The following is an 18813-nucleotide window of genomic DNA, read 5'->3' on the forward strand; positions in this document are numbered from 1 at the left end:
GTCTTATCTACCTGTGGACACACCTGCCCGCAGCCCAAGTGGTACCCCAGATACCGTACCTCCCTCCGTCCAACTGCACACTTCTTCGGGTTGGCCGTGAGCCCCGCCCGACTCAGTGACTCGAGCACCTCGGCCACCTGCTGCACGTGCTCCGCCCAGGTATTACTATGGACGATAACGTCGTCCAGGTAGGCGGCAGCATATGCAGCATGTGGACGCAGCACACGGTCCATGAGGCGCTGAAATGTGGCTGGGGCCCCGAACAACCCGAACGGAAGTGTAACGAATTGGTACAAACCGTACGAAGTGGAGAAGGCCGTTTTCTCCCTAGACTCTGGAGGCAAGGGAATCTTTGGTCAAATCCAGCGTCTTAAAAAAACGACCAGTGCCCAGGCGATCCAGGAGTTCGTCGACCCGGGGCATAGGATAGGCATCAAACTGTGAAACATCATTCACCCTGCGATAGTCCACACAGAACCGGAGAGACCCATCTTTCTTGACTACAAGAACGATGGGGCTACACCAGGCACTGTTGGACTCTTCTATTCCACCCATCTCCAACATAGCTTTCAATTCGGCCTGAACCACTTTTCTCTTGTGCTCAGGTAACCGGTAGGGCCGTGAACGCACCGTCACGCCCGGGTGAGTCTCAATATGGTGTTGAATAAGGCTTGTGCGTCCTGGCAGGGGGGAGAACACATCAGCGTAACGTTGCTGCAACCTGGCTATGTTTGCTCTCTGGGACAGTGAGACATGGCTTTGGCAAAGGAGCAAGGCAGGATTGGTTGATTTTGGTACCTCAGGCCCCAACTCACCTCTCTCTGTAATTGCCGTCACCAGGGAAACAGACTCAGCCTCTCTCCAAGCTTTAAGGAGGTGGAGGTGATAAATCTGTGTCGCCCCTCCCCTGTCAGATCGCACAAGCTCATAGTCAACAGCACCCACTCGCCATGTGACCACAAAGGGTCCTTGCCACTTGACGAGTAATTTGGAGTTGGATGATGGGAGCAATACAAGCACTTTATCTCCCGGTGAAAATTGTCTTAACCTAGATCCTCTGTTATAGAGCCGCTGCTGACGTTCCTGGGCCGGGAGCAAATTCTCGCGTGATAACTGTCCTGGTGTGTGGAGTTTTGCTATCAGGTCCAGGACGTATTGAACTTCGTTTTTACTGGGGCTTGGACCTTCCTCCCAGCTTTCTTTAACCAGGTCCAAAACCCCGTGTGGTTTCCTGCCAAACAGCAGTTCAAAGGGAGAAAATCCCGGGGAGGCCTGGGGTACCTCGCGCACTGCAAACAACAGAGGATCTATCCACTTATCCCAATTGCGACTATCATCGTGAACAAACTTACGGATCATGGACTTCAAAGTCTTATTCAGGCGCTCAACTAGGCCGTCAGTTTGAGGGTAGTAAACACTGGTTCGAATTGACTTGATGCCCAATAATCCGTACAGTTCTCTCAGTGTTCGTGACATAAATGAGGTGCCTTGGTCAGTCAGGATCTCTTTCGGGATCGCAACTCGGGAGATTACTTGAAACAGCGTCTGCGCCACACTCTTTGCAGAGATGGTGCGCAGCGGCACTGCCTCTGGAGATCGTGTTGCGTAATCCACAAGAACTAATACAAAGCGATATCCACGTGCGCTCTGGTGAAATGGCCCGATGAGGTCCATCCCAATACGATCAAACGGGACCTCAATCAGTGGTAATGGGCGCAAAGGCGCTCTCGGGATGGCCGGTTGGCTCCTGTGAAGGCACCGCCGGTTCTCCCTCCCCGTCTGCAGTGTCGGACAACCTCGCGTCACCGCTGAGCACAGCGCACATATCCCATGTCCCTTTCGGCCGTGAACGCACCCCCACACATTGTCCCACTAACCTATCAAACCCTGGCCAATCAGTACCCAGAATCAGGGGGTGCGTCAGGCGGGAGCTAACCGCAGCCTTCACACTATGCTTTTTCCCCTTAAACCGAATTTCTACTGGTAGTACAGGGTATCTGTGAATATCCCCATGCACACACCTAATATCCACCCATCCTGCTTCTATCAAAGCCCCGGGTCGAATCAGATTCTGGTGAACTACAGACTGCGTGCAGCCCGAGTCCACCATCGCCTGATGTGTACCCCCCTCATGTGCCCGGCCCCGGGAGATAACAGCCAGATGGTCCTCCGCTAAGGTGATGGCAACCGCTAGGTCCGCCGGGCGGTGGCAGCGCACACAGTCTGACGTGGCCGCTGGGAGCCCTTCCACAAACTGCTCCAAAACTATCTTGTCCAACAGCCGGCCCTCGCCAGCGGAATCCCTGGGCTGCAGCCACCTGGTCGCCGCGTCATTCAGCTGCTGGGCGAACACAAACGGCTGATCAGCGGATCCTAGCTTGGTCCCCCAGAACCTGCGGCGATGATCTTCTACGGAGAAACCCAGTCGATCGAGGACCGCCCTTTTGATTTCTCCATAGTGTCCTCTGGAGGGGGCAGGCAGGCCGAGCGCCGCGGTTTGCGCGTCCCCTGACAATAGGGGAAGCAGCTGCACGGCCCACTCCACCCCCGGCCAGCTGCATGCCGTTACCGTCGCCTCAAACATTTCCAGAAATGTTTGTGGGTCATCCTGTGGTGACATTTTATGGAGTGTGAGCCCGGCGAGCGAGGGGGCTGGTGAGGCTGCCCCAGCCCGATTCACCATCACCTCCAGTAACTGTGTCTGTCTTTCTGTCTGACACTGGAGTGCTGCCAGCTGTTGTCTGCTGAGCACGGCCTGGTCCCGGTTCATCGCAGCAACGTCCGCCAGCATTTGTGCCTGCGCGGTTAGCGGTTGCTGCAGCTCCGTAATCTCTTATCCTGTCCTCCTGCTGAAGTACGCAAATGTGGCGTACTCAGATGCAGGGGCGAATGGTGTATAGGGGCGATTTGGGCGACGCCCTACCAGCTGGGAGAAAGAGGATTTTTTTTTTTACAAATTCTATCACAGCAAAAGTAGTTTTCAGTGTTCTAGACATATTATCTGTCATCAGAATCGTCAGGTTCAAGTCGCGTTTCAAATGGTCCCGCCTCTCTGGGCGAATTCATCAACGTGGAAAATCACCCCAGCTTCTCCCATTGACTCTCATGTTAAAACTTTTTTTTTCGGAAAATGAGCCTTCAATGCATTTTCAATGAGGATTTGGGGCTCGCCCTAACGCGCTTGAGTCATACGTAACTGAGCAAAGAGATGGCTGCTTGATTGGACAATTCATCAATCAATCACGTCCATCAGGAAGCATTCGCGCAATTTTCGTCGGTCGGCTGCATTGACTGTATATACTAGGTCGGCTGTGGAGAAGAAAAGGATGAAGGAGTTGGGACCCGACTGTCCGGACTTAAACATTTCGCAGCAGGCTACTGATCGTGGGAGGACATACACAAGGAGCTTCACCTCAAACGTGTATGCTAAACGGCTTTTTTTGTTTCCCCTGCGTGCTGTTTCAAAGTCCCGGGACAGAGATGTTATGGACTACAACGGGGATGAAGGACTTAAAACTAGGGCCGGGACTTTAACTTGTTAATTAAGATTAATTAATTACACAAAAATAACGGGTTAATCATTTTTTACGCATTTTAATCACACTTATTTTTGCACCGCGGAACGTTTCTCACTGGATGAGTTCGGCGGACCGATTATACTGGAGTACCAACTAGCGTCATTACTTCAGACTACAAACCACAGTGAACATGAACGAAGAAGCTGATGAAACCGCTTTGGTTGGCCCTTTGGATGGGAAATTTCAGTCATTATTCAATGGTATACTAAAAATTCATATGAAAAAATAACTGTTCTCAGGTCAAATATTTATATGCGATTAAAATGTTTGATGTATTAGCATTTTTAAACTTGCTGGATTTTACAAGGCAAATAAATTAAGTTAAAACTTAGTTCCATGGCCCCATTTGTCTTTGTAAGGAGATGTTCTATTTTGTCTTTATTATTTTGTCAGAATGCACCAGAATGCTTAGTTTGTACGTGAAAATCACAAAAATCTACTGGGGGAGGATGCCCCCAGAGTGGTGTTTCAAACTGGTTTCACCTGGTGGTGAGCAGTGTCAGTTTTCATTTCAGTGTATTGGGTGATGTAGCCTAACATAACATAGTATATAGTATACTTATGCTGTATAATTAACTGCTCTTTTCATTAAAGTAGAGCCACAAGCATCAACATCCTCAGACCCGCCACCACCACCACCACCATCATCATCACCATTATCATCATCAACAACAACATCCCCATCAGAGAGTTTATGGGATTTGTTTGATCACCGTGTTGGTGAAACCCAACGCATTCATAGCGCCACTGCAGATGCCACAGTGGAAATTAAAAAATACATGACTGATACCTTTATTCCAAGAACAGCTGACCCTTTAAAGTACTGGCAAGAGAGGGGAGTGATTTATCCAAACCTGAGTGTAATGGCGAAAAAATATTTGTGCATGCCAGCAACAAGCGTGCCTTGTGAAAGAATGTTTTCCAAGGCTGGGGAGGTTTACTCCAAAACAAGAAACAAATTAAATGCCAAGACGGCAGAACAACTGTTATTCTTAAATAAAAATTTATGTTGACATACAAATGTGTTGTTGTTTATTTTTCCCATGTTGAACCTGATTAGTCTAACCTGCTTCATTCCTTTATTTCCCTACAACATGTTCCCAAAAAAAAAAAGCCTGGGCCATAAGCATACATTTTAAAACCATTGTAACATTTTTCTCGAGTATATCCCAAAGGATAATATACTATGAAACTGAAATAACAAAACATCTGTAACTGGCAGATATGTATAAAATGCTCAGTTTACTCTAGGGATAAACTAGTTCAGGCATTTTAAGCATCAGCAGGTAATCGAACCTCGGCCGTTTAGGCCGAGTGCATGTGAGTTAACCACTGAACCACGTGGCGGTTGACGAAACATCGCGTTCCATGTCGGCTATTTATATTCTTTGTCTGAAGCAGTTGCGCTTCATGGTCAAAATGTGATGTTCGCAAAACAGGCCACTAGATGTCACCATAGAGTTACGTGTGTCGGATTGTTTCGAAGCCTCGACACAATTCCGGCGCAATTGCTTCGAACGTTTCGTTGTTTCACAAAGCCTCGTTCTGCCCATCCATATTTATTGTTTCACAACACAGTTACACGCCCATAGGTGCCGTTCGCAGGCGTTGTCTTGCGCTGCCAACAGCCAAGTGTGTCGTCCTCTGTGTCGTGTCTCGTCTCTCCCAGGTCCAGCACGCTACTGTGTTTAAAAGGAGAGAGTGATTAATCTAACAGGATGCAGGTGTGCCAATCACTCTCACCTGGTGCTGCTCTCATGAGCCCTCTCCACACCTCTCTCCTGCAGCTGATGCACCACGCCCCCTCCACAGACTACGGTGGCCTGGAGGTGCAAATCAACATTACAAAACATAAAACACTTTTACAAATTCTGAAACAAATTTACATTTCAGAAAACAAAACTACAAGTCTTAAAACAAAATTACATTTCAGAAAACAAATTTACATTTTAGAAAACAAAATTACATCTCAGAAAACACATTTACAAGTTGCAAAACAAAATTACATTTCAGAAAAAAAAATTACAAGTTGTAAAACAAAATTACATTTCAGAAAACAAATTTACAAATTGCAAAACAAATTTACATTTCAGAAAACAAAATGACAAATAACATAACACTTTTACAAAGACCAAAACACTTTTACAATATCTGAAACAAATTTACATTTCAGAAAACAAATTTACAAGACACCAAACACTTTGACAAACTGCAGAAACAAATTTACAAAAAGGCCAACATCAACCGGAAAGGGAATGTACCAACCCCGGGGTTGGTACATTCCCTTTTTGGTCTTTGTAAAAGTGTTATGTTATTTGTCATTTTGTTTTCTGAAATGTAAATTTGTTTTGCAATTTGTAAATTTGTTTTCTGAAATGTAATTTTGTTTTACAACTTGTAATTTTTTTTTCTGAAATGTAATTTTGTTTTACAACTTGTATTTTGTTTTCTGAAATGTAAATTTGTTTTGCATCTTGTAAATTTGTTTTCTGAATTGTAATTTTGTTTTGCAACTTGTAAATGTGTTTTCTGAGATGTAATTTTGTTTTCTAAAATGTAAATTTGTTTTCTGAAATGTAATTTTGTTTTAAGACTTGTAGTTTTGTTTTCTGAAATGTAAATTTGTTTCAGAATTTGTAAAAGTGTTTTATGTTTTGTAATGTTGATTTGCACCTCCAGGCCACCGTAACAGAGGGATAAAAAGAGGAAGAGAAGGAGATCAGGAGATATACAAGGAAAGGAAGACGGAGAGAAAAGGGCAGAGGGGGGAGCAGATGGAGAGGGTGAGAGAAGGAAAGAGTAGGCGTGAGTAAAGGAGGAAGAAAATGAAGAAAAAATGGAGAAGGTAGACAAGAAGGGGAAATGTAGAGGAGGGGAGGAGGGATGGAAAGAGGAAGAGAAAGAGATTAGGAGATTGACAAAAATAATATACAATTTTTCATTATAGACAATTATTCTCACATCACACATCCTGATGGCATTAGAAGCATCTTCATCCGATATAAAGTGTGGCAGGCCAAGAAGCACAGCTGCCCTTCTTCTCCAATTTGTGTCCTACAAGACTCTCCGGGACGTCCTCTTCTGGGGATTACATACAAAGTTGTGATTACTCGTCTCTCATTGAACAGTGCTGGCCCCTGGGAAATTACTTCTGTGATGAGTGGCTGATGTAGCAGCCATCAGCTCTTCCAACAGCTGGTGATCAGGGTCTTTCTTCTGCATTTCAGCCTTCATTAGCTCACGCTTTTCCTCCATGTTTTCAGGACACCGTCCTTCAGGTGGATCAGGACAGTGATTCACCTGACCCTTCTTTGACTTCTTGAACCGTTTTCAATTGAGCCTTCTCCTTTACGTTTGGTTATGACGACCTCAGGGCATCCCGCTGCACTCAACTGTTGCCGGTAGTTGCCGAGCTTAAACTTCAGGCTGTGAAACCATGAATACCATCCCCGTTTGGACCCTGGCTCTCGCAGACAGGGATGCTTCTCCACCAGTGTTTTGGCTACATTCTCATAGTGAGCCCTCTCAGGATAAGCACTAATCTTCACCATACTATCTGCAAGTGTGTCAAGAATATCAGTCTTTACACTTTTCAGAATCAGTTACAGTTAGCTTCTCTCAGTTGCAGCTCTGCATCATGTGAGAACTGTGGAATTGGGAAGGGGTCAGGACAATCGACAGAATCTCCACTACAGAGTGATGGAAGGCTGCCTGTATCCAGTGTCGAATCTGAGTCATCAGCTGAGAACGATACTTTTAATGTTGCCCGCTCTGTAGGACAGTCTTTGATGTCCGTTAGGTTGCACAACTGATTATTAAAATCAGGATCCTCGAACTGCAAAATAAATCCCCCTCTTAGACCAAGGTCACGGTACAGCTCTTCGACGCTTGATTGGATGCCTTCAACTGACAGACGTCTGATTTCGCTTTCTGACACGATGATAGGAGTGATAGGATGATAGGAGCGTTGTAGACACTTTTACCTGAAAATGGAAAGAAGATGCACTTTAAGATATCCACTATAAATTATTTTAATCCTTTCACCTCGCACCCCTGTCCTTAAATTGTGCTTGTCCGGACTGTAGAATCTTTTTTCTAATGAGAATGTGTGTTTAGTGTTTTCATAGGGGGAGGTAGACAAGGAGACGAGGAAGAGCAGAGGAGGCAAAGAGGCAGAGGAGGAAGGAGAGGATGAGAGGAGGAAGAGAAGGAAAGGGGGAAGCAGAAGAGGAGGAAGAGAAAGAGAGGAGAAGAAGGAGGTAGAGAAGAATGAAAAGAGAAATGTAAAAGTGGCATTCCCTCCAAAACGAATGATCTTCAGCAGTGCGTATAGAAAACTATAAAAGTTCTTCAAAATTTTTAAGCCGTAATATGAGTGTTTAATTACTTACAGTAGGTTTATCTCAGTAAGAAGGTCTTGGGAGTGACCAGGAAGCCTTCAGATTTAAATCAGTTTTAAATAAACGGTGAATGACGGAAACATATTCCGGGAAAACTTTCTGTAGCAACTGAACCATTTATTTTTTTTTTGCTTGTAAATAACAAAATGAGTCTGGAGGGAAGTATGGCGTTGAAAATAACTCAGCCAAGTGTTTGAGCTCGATGATTAATACCCATGTTTGATCTTCTGGAACGCTGGTGACCGATGATGAGGGAAGGAAACGCACAAGACTCCAATTTTGTTTACAGAGAACTTAAAAGGAAACGTTCGATTTCACAATTCAGTTTGGGTACAAAGCCTTCCAGCACCATCATGTAGAAAATCAGGAGGAAAGCCTTGGCATGCATGTAAACCTGTCAATCTGTTGAGAGGACATTCTTGTTTTCACACCATCCACAGACACGTACAATTCTGGAGTCCGTAAAATAAATTTACCACTTCTAACATCACAAGTCTGTATTTCTTCACGACTGCACAGACAAAACCTACTAAATTTATCCACATTAAAGTACTCCTGGAACCCACCTAAGTAGTGTGCAGCCAAGTTATCTGCAGCCACATACAAAATGGTCCCGTTTACATTACAACCAAGTTTCTCAACAAACACACCAACTGTTTCTAGATATTGAATGTCTTTTATCAGTGACTCCAAAACACTATTATACCCATAAATCTTCAGTTCAGTCTTGCAGAGTAAAGCTAGGTAAACTGATGACAGTAATGACTTGTATTTTTTGGCACATTTTCAAGGATCCAATATACACCACAGGCTGACCATGATAAGTTCAGCTGGACTGTTTACCCTCAGCTCATTCAATACTTGGTCTCTTTTGATAAGTTCAGAAAGTAATTTTAGAATAGGGACATAAACAAAAGTATGAGACCTTTTTTGTCTTCTCAAAACATATTTAACAGGTTCTATGACAGTAAAGTTATGTCTATAAAATGCCTGCCTTTTATATTCTGTACCTAGAGACCCCTCTCCTGAAAGTAAAGAAAGTGGGTTGGTGCTCTATAATGCTTCAGTCAATGATGCTGTTAATTAATCAGATGTGCAGTTATGCTCCTGGCTGGATTGCTGACTGTGACACATGAAGGACTGCTTGCAGGGGAAGTAAAAGGGATACAATCCGCCGCTGAATGGGATTGTGCGTAGGTTGAAATTCTGATTCAGACAGTTCTGATGACACTGAATTGTTCAAGTCTTCCTCATTATCATTTACAAAGCCTTGACTGTGGCATTTTACAACAAGCTGCCACAGTACTTTAGGTAGGACCCAGTTGCAGGACACCAAGAGGTGAGGCAGGTGTTGGTAAAAATGAATTTAAACAAACAAAAGGAAACACAAAGCGCTGCTAAATGGCAGGATAATCCAAAACAAGATGAACACCTGAACATGACAAGACCAAAACTTGACGTAACACGTGGCAGGAAAACAGTAACTCTACACTAAGACCTGACAAGGCAAGACATGGGGGAAAAAAACAAAACAAAAAAAAACACGACAGAGGTCAAAGGGAAAGGCAGGATTATATATAGAAGGGCGGAGAAGACATAGGTGAAAACAATCAGGGCAGGCAATTACATAGGTGGGAAATCACAGGACAGGAAGAAGGCAAGACAAGAAACAAAGAAGAACTTGAAATATGAAAAAAACACAAACATGAACACAGGAAATCATAACTCAGAACCACGAATGTAGCTGGAGTGGAGGTGACCCTCGGAGCCAGAACAGGAGCCATCAGCAGAGCTGGTCTGGTACAAGGGCTGGAGCAGGACATGAGTCGACCCTTGGGATCAGTACTACAGGGGCTGGAGCAGGACATGAGTCGACCCTTGGGATCAGTACTACAGGGGCTGGAGCAGGACATGAGTCGACCCTTGGGATCAGTACTACAGGGGCTGGAGCAGGACATGAGTCGACCCTTGGGACCAGTACTACAGGGGCTGGAGCAGGACATGAGTCGACCCTCTGGGCTGGTACAAGGGCTGGAGCAGGACATGAGTTGACCTTTGGGGCCAGAACGGGAACAGGACATGAGTTGACCCTTGGGGCCAGAACGGGAACAGGACATGAGCTGACCCTTGGGGCCGGTACAGGAGCTGGAGCAGGAGCGTAGGCCAACCTGGGAGCCGGGACAGGAGCACAAGGAACAGGAGTATAGGCCTTCCTGGGAGCAGGGATAGGAGCACAAGGAGCAGGTCGCTGGAGGTTGGCCTGCGGCCAGCTGGCCGGAGAACCACCACAGTGTGGCCGGCAGAACGGGGCGCCAGAGGCTGCCAGTATAACCTCCCCGTCCCAAAATCAAAACAAGATGAACACGACAAGAACAAAACTTGACACATGACAGGGAAACAGTAACTCTATACTAAGACCTGACAAGGCAAGACGTGGGAAACCTTAATGTTAAGTTGATTTAAATGATAGAAACAAGCCATGATAACTTATTAAGCTGGTGCCTTTTTACAGTGTAGGTTTAGATAAAGGAGACACTGTGTGAAAGGTCAGGAGAAGGCAGTGGTTTTGGTTAAATGTGTAAATAAACTTTTGCCATCCGTAGAAAATACTCCCACTTGCACAGGCCCAGGTGTTCCGCCCACCTGGGCCTGTGCAAGTGGGAGTATTTTCTACACCATCTATAAACAAACCACAACTTTCCTTTACAACTTTCACTTACTGTGAGTCAGACACACTGCTGTTACTCAAGGTGGAAGTGACTGATACGTTCAGGAAATTAAACGATTATTCACTAATCTTTGTTTAATACCTCATCATCTGGGCCCAGATCCAGACATTACTTCATTCAGGTAGTCACGAGCCATGTGTTTTAGTGTGAACTCCTCACACTTAAACTTAAGTGTTTCCTCTTTAGAAGAAGAAAACAAAGATTGTAAACAAAGGGATTCTCTGTCATTTCCTGAATAAGGAAACAGATAAACTTATTCTGAAGGTGTGGGACCATTCCTGTGTTGCTTCTGAAGAAGTAAACTTTGAAGGGACATTGGAATTGAGTTTCCTGATCATACTCCTTTGTCTATCCTCCCCGTCTCGTCTCCCCTGCTGATCAGAGCCTTGATCATACATACCTGAGTGTCACTCCTTTGTCCTTTTGCCCTTCTGTTCTGACCATGTCTGGGAGCCACCCCTGCCCCGTACTGAGTTCACCCTCCTGTGTAAAGTTGCCGTCAACTGACCAATATACATCCACTATACGATCTATCAGGAACTGTCTGCAACCACACCTGGGGACAGGGTATATCTGTGCTCTGGCCCTGCATTCAGGGTCAGTCTCCGGTCTCGGACCCACTCTGTGTCGGTAGGCTCAACATGACCTGGAACTCCATTAAACTTGCACCACTTCAGCAAACTTGGAACTAGATTTGGATTGTTTTTTCACTTCCAAAACCGGATTCACTGTGGGTGGGAAAAGCATGAAGAAGCACACTGTTCGTTCATCTTCTTCTGTAACCGCTTGTCCTGTGAAGGGTCTCAGGGAGCCCCTATCCCACTCAGGAGGCGGGAGAAGGAGAAAACACAGCACAAGGAAATGCTCTTCCAAATTATACAAGCATAAATAAAGGGTAAAAGAGCGTAAATAACAAGCAAACAAACTCATGCTGATGCTATGACACCAATCCTGTGTTGCATCCAAAAACAGCTGTTAACGTTGGCCCTACCTAAAGCCTGTAACTGTTGGACCTTGTCTTTTATAAACATTACATTATAGTGACATTAATGAGTGTGCGGTATTAATGCAGCCTTTCTGTTTATGTCCATCATAGTTTTGATTGAAAGGACTGAACAAGGCAAGACATGGGAAACCTTTTATGTTAAGTCAATTTAAATGATAGAAACAAGCCAGGATAACTTATTAAGCTGGTGCCTTTTTACAGTGTAGGTTTATAAAGGAGACACTGTGCGAAAGGTCAGGAGAAGGCCGTGGTTTTAAACCAAACCACAACTTTCCTTCACAACTTTCACTTTCGTACTTAGGTTTCTGGGTGAGTACGCACTCAAAACACACTCAGGAGGCAGGAGAAGGAGAAAACGCAGCACAAGGAAATGTTTCTGCAAATTATACAAGCATACGGGACAGGAGCACAAGGAGCATGTTGCTGGAGGTTGGCCGGTGGCCAGCAGGCCGGAGAACCACCACAGTGTAGCCGGCAGACCGGCGCGCCAGAGGCTGTCTGGAGCCTCATGGCTAGGCGTGTGCCCAAAAAAAAGGAAACCTGGATGGCATCAAAACTACATATTAAAGCTGGAAACAAATGGGCTACATTGGAGACGGACTTCAATAGTGACACAATAAACAGTTTGGGGGAATGCTGCATTAAAATTAATTTGGTGATGTTTGGTTAACCTATTATTTCAGTACTGAAATACAAACCTATTTAAATATGAATTAGCATTTTTTTTCTCTTATCTTATTCACATGCTCAAAACTCAAGGACAGAGGCCAAAAGTAGTAACAGACAAATTCTTATTTATAATAACTAATGATGGCAGCCACATGTCGGTCCTGGTTTCCTTTTTGCTCCTCGTTCATTTTCTGTCAGCTAGTGGTTGCGTCAGCGTGGCTACAGCTACGGATCTGGCAACTGTCCAAGAAAAGAAACCACTGTAATAATGTCTTCAGGCTACCAGTGTAAAACCAACTAATTTTCAATGGGAGCTGGCAACTTGAAGCCTCAGACTGATCCTAAATGTTTTTCAGCACTCCAGTTTATTTCAGTTGCTCATTCTTAAAAAGCAGAGCAAACCTTATCAACACCTCAGCAGCAAGTTAACAAAAATGTAGCTGGCCACGCTTTTGTACCTTTGTGTGGACTTAAGAATTAAAAATCTGAGGTTCTGCCGTGGTCCTTGCCCACCGCCTTGTGCAATCAATATTTACTACATAATGATAACCCGATCAGGCGTAACATTATGACCACCTTTCTAGTATTGTATAGGTCTCACTTGTGCCTCTAAAACAGTTGTGACTCCTCAGAGAATGGACATGGGCCTTCTGAGGGTGTCCTGTCGTGAGTGGTAACATAATGTTGTTAGTGGGGGCCTTTGGGTCCTATGGGTTGAGGGGAGGGGCCTCTGTGGATCATCCCATACATACTTGATTAGTTAGGGATTTAGTGAATCTGGAGGCCAGGTCAACACCTTGTGCTGTTTTTCATGTTATTTGAGTTGTTCCTAAACTGTTTTTGTGTGTGTGCCTGTGTCAGGCTGCATCCTGCTGGGGATGGCTGCTGCCAGCAAGGAGTGTCATTGCTAGACCAGTAACATCCCCACGAATGCCATGTCAAAACGTTTCCCAGCAGAATATTGTACTGTCACAAGATGATCAATGTTATTTACTAGTGATTTGTCCAGCCCTGTGCTGAAGGAACGGGTAGAACTACCAGGTCCACCATAAGGGGGAACTGTAGCGTGCCCTTTCGAGGCACAGCATTTGCACAATCAGCCTTCTCCTTTAAAGCAATAAAAACTTGGAACACACTCCTGATTAATCTGAAAACCTGTTTAGATTACTATACCTTCTCATATGAGGTGAAAAGATTGTATCTAGGCACCCAATCTTGCCTAATACATCACAGTAACAGTTTGCTATCTTTCCTATCTTTTAATTTGTGTGCGTGTGTGGAAGGGTTAAAGCATAATGAGTCTGTTGTCACTAAGGTCAAAAGTGCAGACTAGTCTACGTGTTAGTCATATATTTACAGATGGCTCAAATGATCCTAAGATCAACAGTACAGGTGCTGCAGATGTCAACATTTAGAAAGACACAGCTGCTAAAAAAAGTACATCAGATTATTCTCATCATGCAAACTGTTGGAAATGCTACAGAAAAGCTCAAACAAAGACACTCTTGAGCAGTGTGTCAGGTCTCATCACGTAGAAGAGACATGCATGAAGTCTTTCACGTACTGCTCGGACCGCACACAGTAAGGGTTTTCTCTTGAGTTCCCACACAGACAGGCAAGGAATGCAAAGAGCCCTTTGCCCTGGCACCATCACTGGGGAACTTCCGTGCTTGGATGTTTGGATTTCAGGTGATAAATTAAACCCAGCATAGAGACATTCTTTGCAGATGCACGCCTCTTGAAGTTTCAGGATTACACATCAGTGGGTTTATATAAAGGTTGAGACTCTTAAAAGTCATTAAATCATTTGTGGTAAGAATGTTTGGTCATTCATGACTGGGGGAACAAACCATGAAAAACAGATTAGAGAAAATAATTATCTTATTCTCCCTGATGCAGAGAAAATAGTGATTTGACTGTTCTCAACATATTTTCCACGACCACGGGACGCGTCTTTCGACATGGTTGTTTAAGAAACAAGAAGCTACTCATTGCAAAGATAATCGCCCACGCAGTAATTATCCAATATTTTAAATACAGGTGGCGATTTTTGTTGTGGCCGGGCAGTGTATATACCGTACAGAAATCTGTGGTGCGGTCGTTGTAAATAACTTTATCCTGCGGAGGGCAGTGTTGCGCTCAGTAGAGTTAAAACTGCCAAAAATGTAAAGAAGAAGAAGAAGAAGAAGAAGAAGAAGAAGAAGAAGACGCGGAAGCAACAACGATGCGCTTGCAGGCTAATGCTGCTAGCTTGAGGAAGCAGTCTGTAAGTGTGTGATTAAACAATAAGGGCCGTAGTGAAATGTTTGTGCATCTTTAATTGAAGTGTTGTTCAGTTTCTGCCGCTGATGAGAAAAACAAAAAACGTATTTTTATGCTTGTATCGTGTCCACATTCAACAAATATGTGACCAACACAGTTGTGCTAACTTTTAATGAAGGTTACCAGTTTTTCTTTCTCCCTGATTGAATAAAATACTTGATTTGTTTGACGACCTCACTTGAAACACGTTAAGCTTTAATATTTAGTTTTACTTTTGCTTAAATGTTAAACTAGCTACAGTTTCATTAATAAGAGCTAACAACTTCTAGCACGTAAGTTAGCACAAACAACAACAACATGCGATGTTTTCTAACCGGAAATAATGCAGTTAACCACTCATTTGTTTTGTATTATTACTGAAGGGTTGTTTACATCGATATCTTGAAGCTAACTTTTTAGGCTCATCTTTTAGGAAGGAGGAAACTGTCCAAACAGTCTTAAAAAATATCGACCACATGTTAACTACATCAAAATGCCAATTTAAACTGGTGGTTTTGTCTGAAAATAGACTCCAAACCTCCCATATGCTTGATTAAAATGAAATAAAACGATTAAAACAGTTATTCTGCCCTTTTTGGTAAGAACAGCGTTGAAAAAGTGACTTTATAAGAAGTAAAAATTGTTGTTATATCACCTTATGTTAAAATGAGGCTGTGTTGCTACATTAATCTGTGGAAAAAGCCCCAAAATGCTTCTTTGTGCATAGGAAGGAAGACGAAAGGACGTGCATGCACATAGCTAAAAGACCATTTCTGAATTATAATTATCTTGTTTTCAACCTGAGCTCTTTAGGTTGCTTTAATCGTGCAACCAAGGTGTCTGCAATCTTATAAACTTCATCTGAGTCTTCCCGCATATTAATCCTGTCACTTTAGTCCGCGACTTCACAGGAATTATTGATGACATCTGAACATGGTGATGTAAATACAAATGTTGTTGTAGGATATTATTTGTTTGTACTGTTTTAAAATAGGTCCACATTTTGAATTTGATACCAGCAACACATTTAATAAAACTGAGACAAGGTCAAGGTTCATGCCTGGTGGAATATCTCACAATTTATTAGCTCAGTTGTCAACAGCGCCATGACCATAGACAAAAAAAGAACGGGAGATATTTACCACTTAGTGAAAGACAAAGGCTATCAGCACAAAATTTTGAAGATTTCATCACAGCACAAAATATAAAAGGTGTCCAGGATAGGATAATTGCACTGGCTAGTTTGTCACTGCATTAAAAAAAATAAAAAATTAACAAGAATTCCACTATTTTGTTAAAGAATCTAGAAATGTACTTTGTTCAATTAAATTTAAGTTTTAAGAGATCACATTTACAATGTACAGCATTTTTGGAGATGGATTTCTAGTATAAGAAGTCACTTTCAGAGAGCAGCTGAGGGCAGCTTTCTCTTGAGATTGTAATTGCTTTTGAGAACTGATTCTAGTCATTTGTTATCGGTTACTTAGTTTAGATTTTCAGTTCAAGAACCTCTTAGCTTTCTGTGTGAGTATATCCCAGAATAAGACTTTTTTTTTTTAAAGTAGAGGGGGTATTGTCCTGCTGGTGTGAATGATTTTGTTTTATCTTCCACAGGTGTTGGCACAAAGACTCAGTATGGCGACGCCGGTGTCTGTGATCCGCCTGCCCAAAGGCCCGGACCCCAACAGCCGCGGATTTGACCCCAAGTCTCCCCGCTTCATTGCTCTCTGCCGTACCGCCATAACCACGTCAGCTGCGTCTGAAACCGACCCCGAGCAGCTGCAGAAAGAACAGCATGCTCGATCTGTGCTGAGAGAAGGTTTCCTCCGCTGTCTGCTCTCCATAACCAACAAGAAGGTTCAGTTTCACATGCACGAGAAGGTGAATGTGGAGGCCACGTTTGGCGCGTCGGATATTGACGTGCTGAACTTTCAGGTGTCGAAGCTGCACACTCCCATCGGGGTGCAAAAGGAGGCGCTGATCAGGAGTCAGGATGTGATTTCATTCACTTTTGACGTATGAACACTGCAGGCTGTTTAAACAGATTTGAATGACATTTGGGATAAAAGGCACTTGGGAGTCCCATTTGTTGTTGTAAGTGGGCCCTGATTTCACACTGTGAGATGGTTTATAAAAGTGTTCATCATATTATGTGTGGCAGTTGACGGTCCAGCACTGACGAGCAGTCCCACTTTTTCAACACAAGAGGGCGTCCTATACCTTTAAGAGAAGTTTAAACCTGCTGTTGGTGTTCGGCAGGTTCTCAGCGGATTACAGATTATAGTAAGTAAGTATTGATAATGTCATCATATTTTCCTGATGACTGTCAGTGCTTTCACCATATGTTTGCCTAAGTCCATCTTGAGGAATAACTGAGAAGGTAGAGGCGTTTGTGGTTTCTTTCTTTCCCACAGTTGAGGGCCTTGATGATAATGAAGTTAAGATCAATAAATCAATCCATATTTCCCCAGACACATAGCCTGGCATTGTATTAATCAGATCATGTCTGCTCTACACTGTCTTTCTTTGTGAGATAAGATAAAAAAAAATATTGCTGTTTTGGAGTTACACCTTGTCTAATTTAATTCTTTAAAGCAAATGAAATGATGCACTTTTATCATCCTCTTGCGTTAACTACAGTTGTGACTGAATGTTCATTTTGTGTTTGGGAAAATGTTCAGTACTTTGTAACATATAGAGGTGTTTTTGAAAATTACAGCTTCTGAAGAAAACAGTTGTTTTTCACATTTTCTCTTCGAAAATCATTTGTGTCCACATCTATTAGAGTTTGCGCTGCTTGGAGATTCAGTCTTGGCCCATAACTCTCAGTATATCTGTGAAGTGTATCTCTTTGTCAGCTGCATGACTACAACCCAGAACTGTTTCATGATCAAATAACCGTTTCAGTAACCTTTGGAGCCAAGATGCCAAACATTTGGTATTTCTGAATTGTAAGAATTACCTAATCCTCTTTCTCATACATATTTCAAAGCCAGTATCAGAGTTTGGACTAATTTCAAACAAGAAGGATGACAAAATCCTTGGCCTCCGAGAAGCAGTGACAGTTTCACTGTTCTCTAATGCTCTATCGACTGACTACAGATCCACTGACCAGGAAGTTAACATGTACACCGATCAGGCATAACATTATGACCGCCTTCCTAATATTGTGTAGGTCTCCCTTGTGCCTCCAAAACAGTTGTGACTCATCAGAGAATGGACATGGGCCTTTTGAAGGTGTCCTGTGGTGTCTGGCAACAGAATGTTGTTAGTGGGGGCCTTTGGGTCCTATGGGTTGAGGGGAGGGACCTCTGTGGATCACCCCACAGATACCTGATCAGTTTGGGATGTAGGGAGTGTTTATACCACTTAGAAATCCTAATAGGATGGGTTTCAAATGTCCCAACTAAAACTATTGCAGCAGGACTCAATTTACATGCTTCTGTGAATCTGTTTTGTCTTTTCATGATTGTTTCACATCCTTATATAGTAGCATTTTGTGTTTTTGTTGCTGTGTTGTGTTGACTTTCAACAAGAAACGTTACTGAAGTCACTTTGAATAGAAGTTCAGTCCCAGGATTAGTTAGTGTGTCTGTGCCCAAAAGGCCTGTTCTGTCAAACACGAGTGCAGAGCTTCAGTAATTGAAGTGACTGAAGTGGTAAATACTAAAATACGTACATAAATTACTCACTAAATACAGTCAAAGCCAATAAAGGCACCAAAAGTGAATATTTACAATAGATGCATGTGTTTATCGATGTTTCATAAACAGATATTTCTCATAATTTGCGTCTGTATTTATTTGCCTTCATTTTAATTTAGAATATCTTGTTCATTTCTACATTACTTATATTTATAAATGTATTTATTTCTGTATTACTTTTCCTAATTAACCCAAATGTACTTAATTTATTCCATTTCTTTGCCTTCCTCATTATCCAGTTGAGTGGGACTAAACAAACAAAGCGGTTTATGTCGCATTTATAGTCTATTCATTTATTTGATCTTGGAAAGTTGGATCCTCTATAGATCAAATGTACAATCAGCTCATATCTCCTGAAAGTTTCAGCAAAAGCCGACACCGAGCACAGATATGATGGCAGCCAAGACATTAGTTATTTAAATCCTT

The 18813-nt window shown here is 43.2% G+C and overlaps 1 protein-coding gene across 1 annotated transcript; it reads left to right on the forward strand.

Annotated features, from left to right (window-relative positions):
* Positions 1-13884: 13884 nt before the first annotated feature.
* gemin7 (gem (nuclear organelle) associated protein 7) lies at positions 13885-18463 on the forward strand. Its single transcript, XM_084558975.1, has 2 exons — positions 13885-14648; positions 16298-18463. Exons 1-2 carry the CDS (start codon positions 14607-14609, stop codon positions 16703-16705), a joined length of 450 nt encoding a protein of 149 aa, XP_084415101.1. The 5' UTR covers positions 13885-14606; the 3' UTR covers positions 16706-18463.
* Positions 18464-18813: the final 350 nt, after the last annotated feature.

Source organism: Chelon labrosus (genome assembly GCF_963514085.1).
Source record: "Chelon labrosus genome assembly, chromosome: 13".
In the NCBI taxonomy this organism is placed as follows: domain Eukaryota; kingdom Metazoa; phylum Chordata; class Actinopteri; order Mugiliformes; family Mugilidae; genus Chelon; species Chelon labrosus.